The sequence below is a fragment of the Ischnura elegans genome, chromosome 5, assembly GCF_921293095.1.
Source record: "Ischnura elegans chromosome 5, ioIscEleg1.1, whole genome shotgun sequence".
NCBI lineage: Eukaryota > Metazoa > Arthropoda > Insecta > Odonata > Coenagrionidae > Ischnura > Ischnura elegans.
In genome coordinates, this window is record NC_060250.1 from 2730292 (window position 1) to 2751745 (window position 21454).

General features: G+C 37.0%; 1 protein-coding gene across 3 annotated transcripts in view; it reads left to right on the forward strand.

The window, feature by feature from the left end:
• The window catches only part of LOC124158430 (hemocytin), a 309825-nt gene that overhangs the window by 25547 nt on the left and 262824 nt on the right, over positions 1–21454 (forward strand). For all 3 annotated transcript variants that reach the window (XM_046533513.1, XM_046533511.1, XM_046533512.1), the window contains exons 9-15: positions 7651–7842; positions 8239–8509; positions 13034–13191; positions 13270–13415; positions 14061–14223; positions 14325–14446; positions 20066–20231. In XM_046533513.1, the coding sequence (XP_046389469.1) occupies positions 7651–7842; positions 8239–8509; positions 13034–13191; positions 13270–13415; positions 14061–14223; positions 14325–14446; positions 20066–20231 (1218 nt within the window). The remainder of the gene's footprint in view (positions 1–7650; positions 7843–8238; positions 8510–13033; positions 13192–13269; positions 13416–14060; positions 14224–14324; positions 14447–20065; positions 20232–21454) is intronic.

Genomic DNA, 21454 nt, shown 5'->3' on the forward strand with positions numbered 1-21454 from the left:
TAAACCATATATATTCACATAAATAGCCTTAGAATACTTTATTTACCCACATAAAATTTATAGTTAAAATATCTTTAAAGATAGTAGCATTAGGCACACATTAGTAGGCACACATTCAAATACTTTTATTCACGTTAAAAAAAAATTCATATGTGCTTTTGAAATGCCCTCCTGTCGTGCGGGTGGGCTAACATCTGCTATCTCAGGGGTTCGTAATGCATTGCCGGCAGTTGGCGATTTTTCAAACCAGTCTAAAAACAACTATTGTGTCACCCAGGCCCTTTTGTCGCTTATCAAAATGACAGGCAAATGCTGCTATGAATGCCATTTCATAGCTTGCTTATGAATTGATGTTTGTTTATGAATGTTAAATCATTTTAATTTGAAGTCCTCCGAGGCATTAGCAGCTACGTGAAACAGTCTTTAAATGCCTTGAAACCTGACCCAGGTTTTCCTTCCCGGAAAATGAATGAACGAGAATGCATTCTTTTCCAAAACAATATCGTCTCGTCAACACTAAAAACTAGTTGAGGGGGAAAGGAGCCACTTTCAATCACAGCTTGGAGTTCATCAGAAAATGTTTCGGTGACTGTGCTATCAACACTTGCAGATTCATCAGACATCGTTGCACTGAAAATACCTGCTTTCCATTTAAAATTCTAGAACCAATTGGAGCTTTCACTAAATGTCTTTGAGCGATTACCACCCTCGTCTTTTCATACAGATTCACCATGAACTTTCCATATTTGTTGACCGCTTGGCTGAAGATGTTACTGTTGTTTTAACTTCGTCTTTATTCAGAATAAGGCATCGTGAGTTTAAACTTCTTTGACGCTCTCCATTTTCAAAGCAATTGACCTCTTCCAATTTCTCTTCTAGGTTTATGGTTTTACTTGATAACTTCTTGATTTTTCTACCCTCATTTCCTATTTTTTGCCATTGTTCTCTTGGTTTTTACTCTGTATGGCTCTATCGAAATCACCTTCTACTGCTGAACTGTATTCCTGAGACGCAGAGGGCCTACGACTGCAGGGAGTGAATGAAGCCATTGTGTTTGAGACTCTATAGCGGACCCTTTTATGTGTTGATGCTTATAATATGCAACTCGGCCACCGCTCCATTTCTCCCCCGTGAATACCGATGACCTTGAAGGCTTTAGCGTAGACCCTCTACCTGGAAGTCAGTTGCCCAATAACCTATGATGGCAAAAATTACGTCTCAAACCGTATTTCTTTCAAAAATCTCATTTCCACTAGCTCCATGCTTAATTAATGATCTAAATTCACTACCCACACAGCACAAAGTGAATAATATGCACATAATATTCAAATATTATGCGAATATTATGCCACCACAATGGTATAAAACGTGCATAATATGTACATAATATGTGCATATAAATGGTATAATGTCCTCATAAATTGCGATATATGCGCATAATATGCGGAATATATGCACTGATGGAATGGCATAATATTTGCATATATACGGAATATATGCACCTTTTATGTACACATAAAAGGTGCATATAAATGGTATAATGTCCTCATATATTCCGTATATATGCAAATATTATGCCATTCCATCAGTGCATATATTCCGCATATTATGCGCATATATCGCAATTTATGAGGACATTATACCATTTATATGCACATATTATGTACATTTTATGCACAATTTATACCGTTGATGTGGCTATATATATGCACATATTATACCCATATATACCATTTATATGCTCCTTTTATGTACATATTATGCACAATTTATACCATTGATGTGGCTATATATATGCGCATATTATACCCATATATATGCACCTTTTATGTACATATTATGCTAAATTTATACCATGGATGTGGCCTAAAATATATGCGCATATTATGCCTATATATACCATTTCTATGCTCCTTTTATGTACATTTTATGCATTGATGTGGGCTGCCATATAGTTGCATATTATGCACATATATACCATATCTACGTACCTTTTATGCACATTTTATACCGTTGATGTGTGATAATATGCAGTTACATTATATTCGAAAATTACATAAATAAAAAGTGATTTCTGGAAACGAGGCGAAATTTAATAAATCATTCATCTAGAGACACCATAGGTACATTGCACTAAAACAGGGCACAATCCTCCTACCTTCAGCGTTGTATCACAAATTTTCAAACATTCAGTTAGGAGTCCTATATCATCGCAAATTTGGTTGAAATAACATGTAAATGACATCTAAAGGCAAACATTCACCCTTCCATAATCGTTACTCATGAAATTGAGATTAAAAAGCACAAAGTATGTCACACGAATTCACTATCACAACACTCGCGATGATTCCTTCCATGACATCCGCATGGTTGAACATCTACGGTCTTTTCTTAACGAATGTATTATAAATGGTCCAAAATGTGATTCCAAACCACAAAAAGGTCTTCTCATCGCATAATTGTCTCTGTAAGTCATAGAGTTGTGGCGAGCAATCACGCAAACGATGTAAGCAAGCCGTTCTTGAAAATACACTCAGAAACAATAAAGATCATATTGTCACTAATAATCACAAATTAAAATAATTATATGCATATATCATCAAGTATGTGATATCTTCAGGGCGAAAGTGCAGCTCACAACCTGGATCAGTACCTAAGTGCCATAACTTCGTCTTTCCTTGGAATAGCCTTCCTTCACTTTTCAAGCTGGGACTCTGACTGAAAAAGTACCGTCATAATATATACATTTAGGTAATTAAAAACTGGGAATAACTCTCAAAATTAGGAGGTAATAATTTCAGATTTGCTTGCAAACCCTATGACAAACGACAACGACTCACGTGTACTTACTTTGATTTTAAATAAAGTCCTGTTCTTCATACCATGAAGTTTATTATTCCTTATCGTATATGCGTTACCAGAATAGTACTGTGACATAAAATAGCTCCTTAAACCCATCTTTTCCTCATTAATCTTAGATTTTTCAATATACGTTCAATTCACCCAACTACGGCAATATGGCTACGGCAACAACAATGACTAACAACTGCTAACAACGACGCAACGTGACGCAACGGCAATATGGCTACCAAGCTGCCTACCTCGTCAGACCGGAGTATGCCGGTGTGGAAAATAAAACAATAATAATAATTGCGGAGTATTCTGCGAACGATACGAAATTGTTAGTGATATATTAAAACATAATTTTTCACATTTTTTGATATAGAGGATGTATGATCATCGATTTTTACGGATACAATCACAGTTTACGATGGCATAATATTTAAATATTATGTGCATATTATTCGCATATTATGTGCATAATCGACGGAATGTTATTTGCATTTTATGCGTATCCATTTATGCAACTTTTATACTGAAAAGAGTTTTGAGTTTGCTGGGTGGCCGATAATTAATGATTCTTATAAGAATCATAATTAACGATGAAATGTTACTAACAACGAAATAATATACATATTATGTCAATATTATTAATAGTTTACGGCGGCATAATATTCAAATATAATGTGCATATTATTCGCATATTATGTGCATAATCGACGGAATATTATTTGCATTTTATGCGTATCCATTTATGCAACTTTTATACTGAATAGATTTTGAGTTTGCTGGGTGGCCGTTAATTAATGATTCTTATAAGAATCATAATTAATGATAAAATGTTACTAACAACGAAATAATATGCATACAATGTCAATATTATTAATAGTTTACGGCGGCATAATATTTAAATATAATGTGCATATTATTCGCATATTATGTGCATAATCGACGGAATATTATTTGCATTTTATGCGTATCCATTTATGCAACTTTTATACTGAATAGGATTTTTGAGTTTGCTGGGTGGCTGCTGATTTATGATTCTTATATGAATCATAATTAACGATGAAATGTTACTAACAATGTAATAATATATATATTATGTCAATATTATAGTAATAGTTTACGGCGGCATAATATTTAAATATTATGTGCATATTATTCGCATATTATGTGCATAATCGACGGAATATTATTTGCATATTATACCTATCCATTTATGCAACTTTTATACGGTATAAATTTTGAGTGTGCTGTGTGGGTAATGTCATTCTGTCAAGGAGACGAGATAAATTACTTCGATAGGCCGGCTATCTGGACCCAATGACGAGTAATACTTTTGGCCATTGCACAGCAATGGATTTCGATTAATATATGAACGAAAAGTAAGATTTGAGGCAAGCAATACTATTAATATGCATATAATGATAGCAGTTTCGTGTGTACTTAGCACAAGTTCACCTTTTATCATGAGAGCATTAAAGTTATTTGATTGGGCTGCACTGTGTTGCGATATTTCCCCGAGGAACGAATTTGCACTATATCGAAATTGCGGCATGCGAGGCATGGGTGTAAATGAAATAGTCCGTTTTTACGAAGAAATTCTAATGCAAATAATAATAAGTCTGGAGTAGCCTTGCATCAAAATGCAAATATGCTGGTTAATAAAAAATCACAGAAAACATTGAAGGAGCATGAACTCATACATGGATAATCCAAAAACCAGATAAACTGCAGCTGGATAATCGGCAGTCTGCTCTATTCCAGATTGTGGCAAACAACATGAATATTATCTCTTCCACGAGCCGTGTGTGTAGGATATTCAGTATTTGCTGGATTATTTATTTCCAGCATACCACATTGTATGATATACATGCAAGGAAGTGGAAGAATACCAAGAATTTCAAATATTCCTTTCCTACAGGTCTCCTAATTCGCACACCCCAATTGGCTTTATCAGCTTTTTTTATGAAGGGAAAGGTTGGCCTAGCATTTCCCAAAAAAAAATTTATCCATGTATGTGTTATGTGGGAGTGGACATTGGCATAGTACACCATTTTTAGTGTGGTAATAATTGTAGTTGGTCTTAGTTTCCTAATCATATCAATACCAATTCTGACCTTGCTGGCTAGATGTTCAACATTGCACTCCAGTCATGGTCCTCTGTAAAGTTGAGGTCCAAGTATTGTACTGTTGGGGAATGCTGAATAATTATGTTCGCTAAAGTTAGCCATGGACTATATGTAGGTGGAGATATTTTGCGATGAAATTGCATAAGGAATGTTTTATTGTCATTCAATGACAGATTATTTTGGAGACAAGTTTTGTTTTTTTCATTGTTTATTATGGAGTTTGTATGTTTAAATAAGAAATTTCTGCAGTTGCTGTACAGTTAAGGGAAGAAATACTATCTGCAAACAAAACTGCATTACTGTTTGGTAGTGAGAAAGGCAAGTAAAGTAAGGGTAAAATATTAGTATAATTAATAATAAGGGTCCTAGGATTTAGCCCTGTGGTAGTTTTGATCTTAATGTTTTTCCCATATGGGATTTGTATTTCCGTTGAACAATTTGTTGGTCATTTGGCAAATATGGCATAACCCAAGAATCAGAGAAGAGTTGGAGTACATTAAAATTGTACCTTAGATTCCTGGTACTTTTTGTTCCTTAAATATGTAGATACATATTTATTCATTATAATCTTTTGGATTCTTTGTAATATGAATTGTGTACTTAGTATTCTTGACAGTGGTTGATTCACACAGTATATTTCATACTTTGCAATGTACATATTTTATATGAAGTCTAATTAATACACTTTTTATGCCCTGACAGTAAATGACAGAATTTTGGCATACATGTGTGTTATTTTTTAATCAATAAATGCAGGCAGTACTCTGGAGGAAAAAAATTGTCTTGTTCAGATTTCGCTCGAGTTCGAAGAACTTTTTGAAATTCTCGCTTGATCCTTGTGGACTTAAGTTTGTGGCCGCTGGCACAGGCCCTTCATCTTCTCCTGCTCAGGAATGATCAACTGCTGGGATGGGCAACTCCTCAGCTGAAGGCACCCCAAAGTAAACTCCCTCCTCATGTCATGTAAACCCCACAGTGCATGAGCAGTAGGCCGGCACTCAGTTTTCAGAATCGAGAAGAGTTGTTTTAAAGCTAGTCTCAAAATAATCCAAATGAGGTTTATATTCACGGGTTAAAATTTGGTTATATTAGAATGAACACTTTTCTCCTCGTGTTCAAAAACTCAATGGCACCGCTCCTTGCAGATGTAGTGTTGAACAAGTCATCAAGTTTTGATGTGATAGATTTTCTTCGCTTCATCTCCATGCAGTTCCTGCTCTCTGTTTTTTGCTGTCACTCGTTCCTCCAATATTTGTGTAATTTTTCTAACTTTTCAATCGCCTTAATTTCTGTGATAACAGGAATTCTCGCATTGTTAAAAAAGAAACACATTTCTACTGGTTTTTCTTGAACTAACAAGTCTAACACATTTTAACCCCTTAAGTGACAGAAAAAAGAATACATTACTTCTGTCATTGGAGGTAACTTTAATCCAAGCATTTCTTCACTTTCGTGTCTAGCCAGTTCAATTTCTGAATTTAGTATGAATTTCATACCTTTCCTTGTTGGCCTAATCATAAACTAAACGTCACGTGTATCCATGATAAACTAGTTATTCCACTACTTTTCTCCTTCAACCGTCAAAAACTTAACACTGCTTTTCCTTCGCACTCTGTGCACAAGAACTTAAGCTCTCTACATTTTGATCTACATCCGTGAACTGACTGCCTCATTTCTTAGTTCTTGAATATTCTATCTACTAGTGGAGCACTGGAAGCCCCACTGAATTTCCTTCATAATTCACTTACACAATTGTATCACATGCTTATAATATTTTGTGAATAAAAAGCACTTTGAAGCAAAACTTGCTGGAATGTTGCACAGCCGTATAACAGCAACAAAGTAAGGTTAATGGGGTCGGTACCCAGCACATAGAGTGACGTTGAAGGGTTAAAAATGATGTTGCAAAGCATTGTGGGCTTAAAAAATATTAATCAATATACAGGAGCAGCAACCTGTTCATGTCTGTACCACTTGGATGTAAATCTTTCCATCAGGAGCAAAGACTTTGTCAATTGCATTAAGGGGGTGGAGGGAATATCTCTAGCAAGTGGTGCAGGCCGTACCTCAGCGGTGCCACAGTGCGGGGTAGCACCATGGGGGGTGGATCGCATTGCGATGGACAATATCTCATAAATGATTAGAGATAGGTCGAAACAAACAGAAATTCTACTTTAGCGTTTTACATATGGAAAGTACATTATCTGTCCCAAAAAACTCAATCGAGGGTCCTCGGTACAGAGGGCCCTTGGGGAACGGGTTCCCGTTATTTTAAAGTAACCAAATTTTAACATGTGAATATAAACCTCATTTGGATCATTTTGAGACTAGCTTTAAAGCATAACTTTTCTCAATTGTGAAGAATAAAGGCCGGCCTGATGAGGAGGCCCTCTCCTCCAGAGGGAGTGTTGATTGTGGTGGGTGGGGTGGCAGTACCAAATATGGCATCAAGCCGGGAAACTTGGCTCGTGGGTGGAAAAAGTTTTCTGCCTGGGACTGCGCTATCATCCGTCGATTGCATGTTATGGGCAACCGAGGCTGTGAATCCTTTACTTACATTCACCATCCTCAACCATGTGGTAGCACATATCTTTTTAAGTTTTTCTACTACATACTTGTACTTGCTGGTATTCTTTTTTAAGTTGATTGAATGTATTCTGTGCATTATTTTCAGATGCAAGCAGCTGTAATGCTCAGAAATTGCAGTTCAATGGAGCATATAATTGCACCGGAAGTGGGATGTCCTTCTCGTGCTCTATATCCTGTCCAGTCGGCATTGAGTTTGAATTCCCACCTGCCGCCATCTACACTTGCAGCTATGAAACGGGTCTCTTTTCCCCATCACCCATCCCACAATGCAAGTTGGGTATGTGCTCGTGTTATATTTATCTGGCTATAATATATTTTGCTAATATTGAAATTGATTGCTCTCACTTCCATAAGTGCCCAAGGGCATTCTGTCTCATTGCCTCTCTGCCTGATTCCTATTTACACTTCTGTGGGCCACAGGAATTGCTTCAACTTCATAGGAGTTGTTTAATATTCCCTTGCTGAGGATTGCAAGAATTGTACAACATTAATGAAGCAAAAGTTTTCTTAAAATTGTTTTAATCTAATGTACCCTGTGAAATGATTGATTTGTCCTCCAAATTAATCTCCTGAAAAACAACATGTGTATTAGTCTTGAGTTGGTGTTGTTTATCTGGCCGTGAATGTTTTTAAACAATGTCACATTTGGAATCTCTCCCTTTGCTTTCTCCAGGAGCTGGCAGATTCACGGCATACTCGACAGGCCACTCATCAATGAGCCAGTTGTCAGGAATGAGCCACTCTTCCCATTTGATGGCTGGGGGTGGGCTGCAGCAGCAGACAATTGGAGGCAAAGGGGGTTGGAGCCGTAGCACTGCTTACGGCACCATCCCACACAGCCTCACCCGCCACGGTGTGGTCATTGAGCAGAAAAAGCCCTCGCCTGGGACGTGCTTCACATGGGGACACTCGCACTACAAAACATTTGACGGGAAAATTTTTGAGTGAGTTATTTCAAGGAAGATAGGGTGGGGGTGACCACTTTTACTTTGGAAGGAAGAGTCTCAATGGCCAACAACAACACCAGTCTCTAGCTTAGAGATACAATTGGTTTAAAGCATGCTGTGCAGTAAACAAAGTTGTTAGCCAACATTAGATCACATGACCAGATATCATGGTGATGTGTCATCTATTATTCTGTTCGTGGCTTACACAGCTTTGTTCAAATTTCGAATTTCTTGTTATAAAGGCATAGGTACTAACTGCACAAGCAAAGAATGAGGCAAAAAAATTTCCAGGAAGATTAAAGCAAAATTCAGGAAAATTAAGATATCTTGCTGGTAAAAAAAAACTGAATCACAAGTTTTATTGTATTCCATGTGAGATTAAAATCCTACCAACTAGTAAAAAATAGTTATTGCAGCTTTTCTGAGAGTAATAGTGCATTAGATTTAATATGCGGTGAAACAAGCTGTGGGCAAGAGCAGTTCAATGAAAATAATTTTGAATTAGAATTTTTTGTGCGCAAGATCCACAGAGAATGGATCTTTCGCACGATTGTGCATTGCGGGTGACTCCTGTATAAGTTATCACTTTGGCTTGTCCTGGTATACTTTAAATTGGAAATTTTATTTGTCCACATGATATAATACACTAGTCACATACTAGGCAGTTACCTATATAGGACATGTCAAGTTATCAAGTATTAATTTAAAGTATGATATACACATCGAATGTAAAATATTACAATGTCAGGCCTTACAAGTTACAGACTTAAATACTCATTACTCCTCCATACTACATTAAATACTCATACTATTGAAGCACTTTTCGATAAGGTAAGTAAAGAAAATTTTTTTAAAACACTGGTATTCTAAATTAAATCAAAACTTGAAGCATTTACGTGGTGGAAGGGCTCCATATTAATAATGAAAAACACTGTTACTTTCACAAAATTTTTATTTTGTGGAAGTAACAAAGTTTTTTAGTGAATGAAAGTGTTTTTCATTATTAATCTGGTATTCTATCTTCACATTTTATGTAGGCAGGCAATTGCCGATTTACTTTTGTGCACATTGCACGGGGTCCTTTGATGGTATGGGTAAATTTTTTTGTGTAACATGTAAATTATTACTCTTTCTGGTGTTGTAGGAGTTTATACTATTATTTTGTGTGAAGTCGCTAAAGTAGTGTTTAGCATAGATTGCAGAATTATATATGTATATTCAAGGCAGAGTTAACAAATATTGATTTTTAAATAGAGGTCTATAGCGAGCTTGATGATGCTGTTTAAACATTACCCTCAACAATTTCTTTTGAATTAAAAAAAACATTGTGTAACTTAGGTCAGGAACCACAGAGCATAACACCCTATGATATCCTGGAATAGAACAAACCATAGTACAGCATCTTCAACACTCAACTGACAGTGTATTTGATCATAGACATCAGATAGAAAACAGTATTTGATTTTTTACACAAGAAGTCAATATGTGAAGCGCATTTTAGGCATGAACCAACATAAATGCCAAAGAATTTTACGTTTTTAACCACACCGAGATCAAAGTCATCATTTAAAAGAGAATGTCTATGTGCGAAGATGGAAACTTGTGTTTTTTCAGTATGTAGAAACAGGTTGTTGTTTGGACACCATTCAGTCATAATTTCTATTAATGGTTTTCTGAATCTTAATACTTCATTCTATGTTTTGCAAGATGTTAGAGCAATCACATCATCAGCATATAAAATACATTTATTAAAATAATAATAATTTTTATTTGCCTGGAGATCATTGGTACATACATGTTCCATGATATATGGCACGTCAATGTTTAATTACAAAAAAAAAGACATTTAAGGAAATAATTATAAACATAACCCATAAAGAACGTATTTACATAGTTAAATATTCGTCAATAGAATAAAATAAATGTGTCAAAAAGAACTCCTTCACCTTGAATTTAAAACTAGACATTTTTTCCAAGCTCTTAATGTTTCTAGGAAGCTTGTTGTATAGTAGTAGGCCCATGTTAAGGGGGGAGAGGCTGGTTTTACTGGTTCTGATGAACTTTACATGTAAATTGCTAGAGTTCCTGGTGTAGTGGTCGTGAATACTATCGTTGGTAGCATACAGACCAAGATTGCGAATAAGACTCCAAAAATATATATTTTGTGGAATAGTACTGTGTTTTTATTTCACCATCAAGACCAAGATTGCGTTTAGCACAGATGATTGCACTCAACATGTAAACACACGGAATTGGGAGAATGGAGAGTTTCTTGAAAAGAGGGCGACATGGAGCTCTAAGGGGTGCACTACACATCAGTCTCACTATCTTCTTTTGTATTTTAAAAACAACATGAGCACAGGGAGAAGGGCCCCAAAAAAGGATGCTATAAAAGGGTTTTTCATCAGCTTATTGGGTTGGTCATTAATAAATACGTATTGAAAATAACAGTGGACCTAGTACTGACCCTTGTGGTACACCTTTGTCAATCTCCCTGAGTGTGGATGAATAATTTATGCCATTTTGCCGAATGGTTACCCTCTGTTTATGTCTAGTTAGATAGGTTTTCAGCCAATTTGGTGAGATACCTCTGATGCCTAGAGATAAGCATTTTAACAGTAATAAGAGTTCATGGCTCACAGAGTCAAAGGCTTTTCTCGTATTAAAAATATCCCCATTATTTTTTGGTTTTTATTCAATTGTTCAATTATAAAGTCAATTGCATCTAATAGTGCTTGTACAGTAGATTTCTCCTGACGAAAACCAAACTGGTGGGATGAGAGCAAGTTGATCTCAAGGTAATCAGTCTTTTACAATACACATATTGAAAAACTTTTCTAAAATGAGAGATTATAGATATTGGTCTATGATTCCTAATGTCATCTCAGGCACCTTTTATAAAAATTGGGGCAACTTTAGATGTTTTTAAAGCCTCAGGATAAAAGCCTTCTGTCAGAGATTTGTTCACTAAAAAGACCAAAGGCTTCGCAATAATACCCCACATTCTTTTACTATCTTGCCTGTAAGTAATTCCATCAGAATCAGTTGACCTTGTCCTTCCCGCCTTCATCAGATAGGAGTTTAGCTCATCTTCACTGCAATGTTTCAGGTATATTGACTTAAAATTTTGAATATAATATTTTATATTGTATCTTAGGGGAGTGATGTTAGTAACTGGCGGATTCAAAAATGAGTGATTAAAGCCAATAGGTATGTCAAAGAAACACCAGTCAATAATAATAATAATCTTTATTGGTCGATAGTATTCATTAGATACACAGACCTCGTCACAGATGAAATTCAATTGCACATACATATAGAATGTACAAGAAAAGATAGTCGCAGTTCATAGGCAGTGTACAATTAATAAAAATAATAAAAATAAATGAAATATAATAGAAAGTATATGAATAGATTAGAATACAATATCACATGTGTTAAGAGTAAAATATTCACTGACAGAATACAATGGCTGTGAGGCTAGCCATGAGTGAATCACACTCTTGAATTTGGTCAAGCTAGCCATTCTGGCTGAGATAGGGAGATGGTTAAATAGCTTGATACCTAAATTATGTATGGAGAATTGGGTTTTGGTTAATCTGCACTGATTTAGTGATAAGGAATTCTTATTTCTTAGGCTATGGTTATGAGTTGTACTTCTTACAGGGAAAAGATCAAGGTTTTCTTTCATATATAGTAAAACTCTGTACACGTACATACTGTAAATATGTAGTTAAAATGTTCAATCTAATAAATAGTGGGCGACAGTGTTCACGAGATGGAGAATTAGTTAGTATTCTAACTGCCTTTTTTTGCAAAAGAAACACTGATTTTATATCAGGGGCACTACCCCATATTTCTAGGCCGTAATCTATGTGGCTGTTAAAAAAAGCATAATACATATATAGATTGCATATAATCAGAAGGGACTATCGGACTTAGCTTTCTTAAAATAAAGAGAGCTTTGGAAAGCTTTTTATTAACCTCAGTGATGTGATAGCTCCAACTGAGTTTAGAGTCCAGATAAAACCCAAGTAACTTTGTTGGCTTGACTTTGTTGGCAGGCTTCAGGTTACAGATAAGCTTTTGAGTTTTTTCTATGTTAAGTATAAAGCCATTGAATCTAAACCAATCATTGGCCAATACTAGATGATTGTCTGCACTTTGAGCAGCATAGGTAGTAGTTTTGCAGACATCTATTAAGGTCGTATCATCAGCATAAAGAATGGATTTTGAAGGTATACTGCATGGTAGGTCATTGATCATTTACATACTGTGCATATTCAAATGCTGACTTCAGCAAGCGAGCTTGTGAATAGCTGGTCCTTTGGGTTATTTTCAGCATTTTTTTGCTATAAATGGCCTTGAGGAATGCCTGAGAACGAGCATGCTTTGGAAATTGGAATATTTCCAATGCATACATGATATCATCCACCACCAAATAACCAGGAAGACCAGTTTCTTTCAATGCCAGGAATTTTTATCAACTATTATAGGTGATTGCTTTGTTTCAATTTCCAGCTTTACAAGTTCGTGCCTTTACACTCTGGTCCGTGATGCAGTTGACAACACGTTCAGTGTTAGTATAAGCAACGACGAAGGATGCACTCAGGGCAGGCAATGCCACAGAACTGTGTCAGTATTTGTGGAAGAAAAGGAATACCTTCTGTCTCTTGATAGTAAGTTGCCTTTGCAGTTGTATGCGTGTGCAAGCTTCTTATGAGCAAGGAATCATATGAGTTCTTCTCTCTAATCAGCTGAAGGAGATGCCATGATGGCACTGAATGGATTCCAGCGAATTGCTATACCAAGCACAACGAGAGAGTTTACCATTGAAAATGTTGGGAATTTTGTGGTGCTGAGTATACCATCATGCGGTATTACTGTGAGGTGGAATACCAAGGTAATTAAATTTTGTCCTATTGCATGCATATTTCAAATCGGTGAGCGCACATTAAGGTGCCTTGTCAAGCTGCTTTTTCCTCTACAGCAAATTCTGATACCATTCAAAAGTTGCCAACCCAATATGATGTTATGTACTGATGTGATTTCTTCCTTGTTAGCTAATACATATATTCTTTCCAATTTTTTTTCCTGAAAGTCTTAAAATTTTACTGCAAATAATAAGTTGTCTCCTATTTTTCACTAAAATTTGGCTGTATTTTTAGGCTGAAACATGCTTATTGGAAATTGACATTTGCACCTAAATATGGCATTAATGGCCTATATACATGGTAACCCTCGCTGTAAAAAATGATTGAAACTTTTTTGTTGTGGTAGAAATTTCAAAACTTTAAGGCAAAAATAATGAGAGAAGGCAACTCTGCTACATATTGATATGGTTTGCCAGCAGGGCATTTGAAATGTTCTTGGAGTTTTGATGCGAGGCGAAGGTAGCCTGACACTCAAACTCCGTAATACACATTCATGCACTGATAATTTGTCTCTCAAGTGTCTGTGAGCACTCATGATTCATGTGTTACACTTGTTCTTACCTGTATGTGTATGCATATATGTTTTTAATTGGTTACAAACCGTTTTCCCGCAGGACTTTGTGCAAGTGGACGTTGGTGAAAGTTTGTGGAATAAGACTTCTGGGCTGTGTGGTCTCTTTGATGGCCATGCCAACAATGACCTTGTAAAGAAAGACGGCACCATCCCTCAAAGTCTGCTGGAATTTGTGAATAGCTGGGAACAAAATGACCTGGAGGGTAATTTTAGTGGGCTACGAATTTTCTAGAGAGTAATGCTCTATTGAATGACCTCATTCTACGTATTTTATGTAACATGCACATTTTCTTTGATGTCAAAGCCCGCTGCAATGGCGCCCCATCAGACCTAGACGCATGCTCAAAGGAATTGAGCTCAGTGACAGAAGCTGAACATTTCTGCCAAAAGCTGTTGACTGACCCCAAGTTTGCACGATGCAGGAAGGTATGAGTTATTGCAGATTACTTTTGAAAGTGGTTTATTGTTTATTTTATCTAAATTGCAGAATTTGATGTTTCGAGTTGTACTCAGAAAATGCATGCCAAGCAATTGAATGATATTATTTGAGGAAATGTTGTAAATCTATTGCACCTTTTTAGCTCCCAGTTCTCAGATTGCCCTTCATCGGATACATAATATTCAAAGTCCCGGAAGACATCGGATCTGGATCTTAAATTTTAAATTATAGCTTCAGTGAATGCAACGCTCCATAAGGGTGAAAAGAGTTCCAATTCTCTCTTCGAATGTGCCGTCGCATGCGATTCTTGTCCTACTCATGAACCGTTTTGTTTGAAAGCTCTCGCAGATGGTACATAGTAGAATTTTAGCCATGGAAAATAAAAAAAAGCAAAATTTGACTGGCACATAGAGCGACTCTTCACAAGAGATTGAGCAATCATCGGCGGAATCTCAGCATCGTAGGATAATAACCGCATCAAAAGTAACTATGTCGCAGAGTTCACAAAACCACCCTTGTCCCTCCATCAGCCCGTGCCTCTAAGGTTTTTTTTTTTTGTTTCCGAAATCGCACGAAACCATAAATCATTGTCTTCTAAGGAAAATATCAAATCACACGAGAACAATTGAAGCGTGTTTCATCCCAACCCCGTCTAACCAACTGACCTTTTTTGGCCTACCTGCTTCAATTCTCCATTTCTATACGACAAATGCTAGGTGAGTGACTTTCTGGGCCCGAAGATATCTTGATAGCTTCAAAAATTAGATGTCATGCACAAGATTTAAAAAAGAATTAGACCAAATGGAACATATTCCTGATTTATATATTCCTAATATTTCTGTTTATTTTTCAGCTCTACTTGATTGCCACTAAGTTTTCTATTTACGATTAGACTTTACTGATATGCAACATTGTCCAAACAGCGCAATTTTCAAAGAAACAAGCGCAGCATTAACCCCTCAAACAAGCAAAGACAATGGAAACGCCAACTACATATATCACGTAGCGCACCAGGCTTCGCTTTGAAGGTAACGACGTCACCGGAGCAAGATCTGACTTGTTCGTCCTTGACTCCCTCATTTGTAGCCTCGTTGCTTGAAATATGGAGGGAGCATGCTCCTTCTCCTCCATCTCTCCTTTACGTGCTTCTGCTACGCACCCCTTCCTCGTGCTGAGCGGTCGAGCACCTCATCCCCTGTCATGTTAATGCTGTTTTAAATACTGTTAATTGTGTTTTTGATTGTGCAGTTGAAATTTAATTTAATGATATACGGATAAGAATGTCTTTCATTGTGTATCAACATTTCTATTGAGATAAGGAGAACCAATGTATGCCATGTGCGTGCACTGTGGCGTGAAATTATCGCGAGGAAGTGCTAAATCCACCTCACCATACTGAAGCATTTTCGGGTGAAACACAAGTCAGTATGCGATGAGAAAGTGACAAAATTCGGGGAGAACGTGTGTGAGGAAAATTTCAATTCAGTTGATGGCAGTGGGGTAGCCAGGAATTTCGTTAGGGGATTCCAAAACCAGGGGGAAAAATTTTAAACAACAGGGTACAGAGGAGAGGGTTTCAAATGATTTTAACACCCTTCATAATAGAAAAAACTTCATTTTTCAAAGATTCATTTTTAAATTTATGATTTTTCAATATTTTGTTTCCTTTTATGAAGGAAAGTAATTGTGTTTTTATATTTCGGGGGGGACCAGACCCCCCAGACTTCCCCCTCTCGCTATGACACTGGTCAGAGGTTTATCAGAAGATTTTTCCTATTTTCATTTCCAAACCCAAGCGTAACAGTTTAGTGAGAATGAAAAGATGTTTTTTAAAAACAACTTGTAAGCCTATAAAAATGATTTTTAATTTATAAAAAATATTAAAATAGGTATGAAAATCTAAAAAGCATTCCTTTGATTGTATTTACCCAGAAAAAACTTGAATAATTACAGTAGAATCCTGATTTAAGGTTTTTCAGCGGGGACAAAATTTAAAACATTAAATGCGGAAAAACACTAAATGAGGACCTGCCATTTTTTTCAGGTTTTAGGGTCTGTAATGATTGGAATGGCTTTTTATGAATAAAAAATATTGTTTTAAGTACCTAACTAAAAGGTGCTACATGCAGCAACAAATTCATTGATTAAATGTTCTTTCCCCAATTAGAGTTGGATAATACCTTTCAGGAATCGGCTAAAAAATGGGTAGTAAAAATAAGTAATGAGAGGATGACAATTGTTTTAATGAAATATTTTAAGAAAATTATAATATTCATCAACTTAAAAGCATTCCCACACGGAATATTATTATGGAAATTAGTGATTCCATTTTACAGATATTTCAGTGGCCTCGAAGAAATTTTAAATTTTTTTCTGTAAAAGAGACATGTAGGTGACTATAGCATTTCTAATATAATAAAAAAGGTGCAAGTAGGTACTCGAAAAATCGTCATTGCATCAATAAAGATGAGTGAAATAAAGGGACAACAGAAGATCACTAATCCCGAATTCTAAACTACCGAATATCTAGGAAAAGGGAGGTTCTCTGGAATTTTGCCAATTTAACGTTTTCTGTTGCCTCGGCGAAACGAGCGATTTCTGAGCCTCCTGTGCGCACATTTTGGATTTCGAGGTCATCCAAAAAAGGAGAATCTTTTTTCTAGTATGCGTACAAGTCGATGGTGATTCAACTCGATGATAACACCAGATTCGTTGTCATATATCCGCGGCCTCATGCAGGTCGAATGGAGCCCGGAGAAGTTTCTTACGCGGCGCGCTGATCACCATGTTTCTCGGCAGCTTTTAATAAAATTTGGTTGGACCTTGAATAACGATTAGCTAAACTCTGTTAAGTGAAAAGGTTTAATCTTCAACAGAACTGGATTTCATCGGAAAAATTTCAGCGACTCTGGAGTTCGGCAATTTCGTCCGAGTTATGATGTCGCAGTCAAGCACCAAAGGATTCCTGCTGGATTTTCGTATTTTTTCGCGCTCATCTATTTTACCGTGATATGTGGTGATTTTTTTCCAGCATGAACGATTTATTTAGAGTCATGGACATGCCGGGGACTGCCGAGAAATATGGTGAGTCGGAGTCAAGGTGATCAGCGCGCCGCGTAAGCAACTTCTCCGGGCTCCATTCGACCTGCATGAGGCCGCGGACATATGACAACGAATCTGGTGTTATCATCGAGTTGAATCACCATCGACTTGTACGCATACTAGAAAAAAGATTCCCCTTTTTTGGATGACCTCGAAATCCAAAATGTGCCCACAGGAGGCTAAAACTGTCAATTAAACTAAAATTGTCAAAACTCCGATTGTCATTCTCTTTAGACATAAAATAGCACCAGATAAATATCTTTGAATCGACTGCGATATCAACCAGCCGCATGTCGATATCTCGGCTCCGGGATATCTAAATTACGATGTAAAATAATGTTGTTCCGTTAGGTAAGAATGTTTTCACTCACGATCATGACAGGGGAAACACTTCCTCGGCTCTTCGTTGTTCCCCCGTGGAAACTGACCTTGGAATGGATTATAAAAATAATCTTCTAGTGAACTGCGCAAATGATATTGGGCCTCTTACGAAAAGAGAAAGTAGCTGACTGGAAAAATATTGGGCCAACAATGGACTGCCAGTAGAGAGTGGAGTAGAAAGGGGCATAAGCCGTCAATTAAAACATTACGAGGAAACCATCATTGTAGCGGCCCTAGGAGGATAACTCGTGTCATCAGTCGTCACGTATCATCGAAGTTCACGAAGTGAAGGATAAGGTAGTTAGAGGTTATCAAGGGATGACTTAGCTCCATTAGATCGGATCTGATTCAAAAAGTGTCTGGTGTTTGGATCAGAAGGGGAGCGAAACATTACGAGAAGACAAATCACCCAGCTTGCGAGTTGAAGGTCCCAGCGCTGCATTCGCGGAAGAAAGCAGTTGAAGAAGCGTTCCCCGGTAGATTCTATCGACTCTTGGTTAACTTTCATGGTACTGTTCTTGTTGATGAGCATAAATTCGAAGATTTGGATGAACTGTCATGAAAAAAACGTTAAATCGGGCAAAAAAATCTTGAGCGGGACAAATTTTTACGACCATAAATGCGGAAAAACGCAAAATGCGGAAACACTAAATACGGATAATTTTTACATTGTCCTAATAGGGAATGAATCGGGACCGCAAAAAATAAACGCTAAATGCGGAAAAACGTTAAATGCGAAGACGTTAAATCCGGATCCGACTGTACTTTGTTTAATAGCAGGAATTTAAAAATGAATTTGGATCCGAAAATATCCGATCTGAAAGATCCAGCTCGGAAAATCAAGGACTCGATCCAAATCTGGATCCGAAAAAAATCTGGATCCGTCCATCCCTAGTAATTTTATTCCATTCAATTGTTAAATTTTAATGACAGCAATGCTACAGATAAATCAATATCCCACCTGTTAGAAGGCACAAGAAGCGATAGAATCGGAATCGAGAATCGGGAATCTATTTGAAGGAATCGGAATTGGAATCAGAATCAAAAAAAAGTAGAATCGATTCATCCCTAATTCACGTTAAAAAAATTCGTACGTGCTTTTGAAATTCCCTCCTGTCGTGCGGGTGGGCTAACATCTGCTATCTCAAGGGTTCGTAATGCATTGCCGGCAGTTGACAATTTTTCAAACCAGTCTAAAAACAATGACTGTTTCCCAGGCCCTTTTGTCGCTCATGGAAATGACAGCAAATGCTACTTTGAATGCCATTTCATTCATGCTAGCGGAGTTTATGAATGATAAATGATTTTAGTTTGAAGTCCTCCGAGGCATTAGCAGCTACGTGAAACAGTCTTTAAATGCCTTGAAACCTGACCCAGGTTTTCCTTCCCTGAAAATGAATGAACGAGATTGCATTCTTTTCCAAAACAATGTCATCTCGTTAAAAATAAAAACTAGTTGAGGGGGAAAGGAGCCACTTTCAATCACAGCTTGGAGTTCATCAGAAAATGTTTCGGTGACTGCGCTATCAACACTTGCAGATTCATCAGATATCGTCGCACTGAAAATACCTGCTTGCCATTTAAAATTCTAGAACCAATTGGAGCTTTCACTAAATGTCTTTGAGCGATTACCACCCTCATCTTTTCATACAGATTCAGAATGAACTTTCCGTATGTGTTGACCGCTTGGTTGAAGATGGTGCGGCTGAGGTTACTGATTTTTTAACTTTGTCTCTATTCAGAATAAGGCATCGTGAGTTTAAACGTATTTGATGCTCTCCATTTTCAAAGCATTTGACCTCTTGACCAGTTGAAACTTCAAACTCTTATAGGGGCAAAATAATTCAGTGCTCAATGGTAAAATTTGGTGGGAGCCTTTCTTACACCCATTGCTTTATAAATCAAACATAATGCATATTTGGTATTTCATTCCCTTCAATTCCTGTGACAGAGATGGAGGAAGTCAGGCTAATGAAGTTCATTTGGGGATTCTCTCCATATTAGAATACATGTATGGATGCTTCTTCATTATTGGACAATGAAGCCACCAACCTCGATAATATGATATGCCGGTGGGGGGGAGAAGTGTGTTGATTTGTTAAATGGCTTTCTTCCTTCCTCAGGTGCTGGATGTAACTCCATATTACAGTGCATGCCGATGGGATTATTGTGCTTGCCACAAATTAGACCCTGCAGAGTGTGCCTGTGCGGCCATGTCTGTTTATGTGCAAGAGTGCAGCCGTCTTGGCGTGAAGGAGATGCCTAATTGGAGGGATTCAACCACTTGCCGTAAGTACTTGCTACATTGTACTCATCACATGTAAACGTTTCTATATTTCATACCACTTCAAATGATTTGTGTTTCTGTTGATTTTGACTGACTCTAAATGCAAAACAGTGAGCAGTACTCTTTCAAAGGTGATTTTCCCCAGTGAACTCATGGAAAAGGGTTGAAACTAGAGATGGGTCCAATGGCATTTTTCTTGAATTTGAATATCGAATATGAATACGTGATATTTTCCGAAATACCTCACTTGAAGATCGAATACTGTATTGCCTAATATGCATTTTTACACCAATTTTAAATAAAAATGAAAATTAAATTTGAAAGAAATGCTGAACACTTTGCAAGTCATTCTGCACGACTGACTACTCCTAAATCCTGACGCAGCTGTCACCCAAGGTCACATCATAGGTCATCAAGGTCAAGTCACACTGTGGCAAGTCGGGTGAACACCCGCGCAACTACGGGCAACTCTAAGCTGAAAAGAGTAGGTGTCATCTCTTGACTAGGCTCTCAGCTGTCAGACAATTAAAAAAAATGTTTGTAGAATTTGCGTATTATTAATCAACATTCAGTGCATCAGTAACAAAATACATGTGTTTAAAGTGCTGTTACATGGAGAGAGTATCAATATTTTATGTCTTTGTGAGTATGGGCTGCATTCTAGTGTAAGTGTACCCATCGTTGGATACGAATGTGTTAGTGTCTACTGTCCCTCAACCCACAGGAATGGTGGAGAAGCCATTTTTGTAAAGGAAGGCATTGACCGAGATAATTTTTCGTTTGACTTTATGAGTGTTAATCTCATTTTCGAATCTGCTGGTATCAGAATCAAATATTTTGACCATTATTTTCATGTTATAGTTCTGTATCGATCACCGCTAGCTTATTTTGATTCCTTCTATGACAAACTGGATAACATTCTTTTTTCTGTTCTTAATCAGTCCCCCAGAAATATTGTAATTATGGCCGGTGACCTCAATGTTGATCTTTTGGTGAATTGTCCTAACCAGAAGCATAGCTCACATAATGTTATCCCATCGGTTAAAAATCCAACAAGAATTACCAGCAATTCTGCAATGCTCATTGATAATATATTCACAAATTTAAGTGACCAGAATGCTTCAGTCTGTCTTCAATCCTTTAGTATCCAATCATTGTGCAGTGAAAGTAATTTTTGGCCACATAGCATATCTGCTTAAAGCAGACTCCTCTTTTTATGAAACTA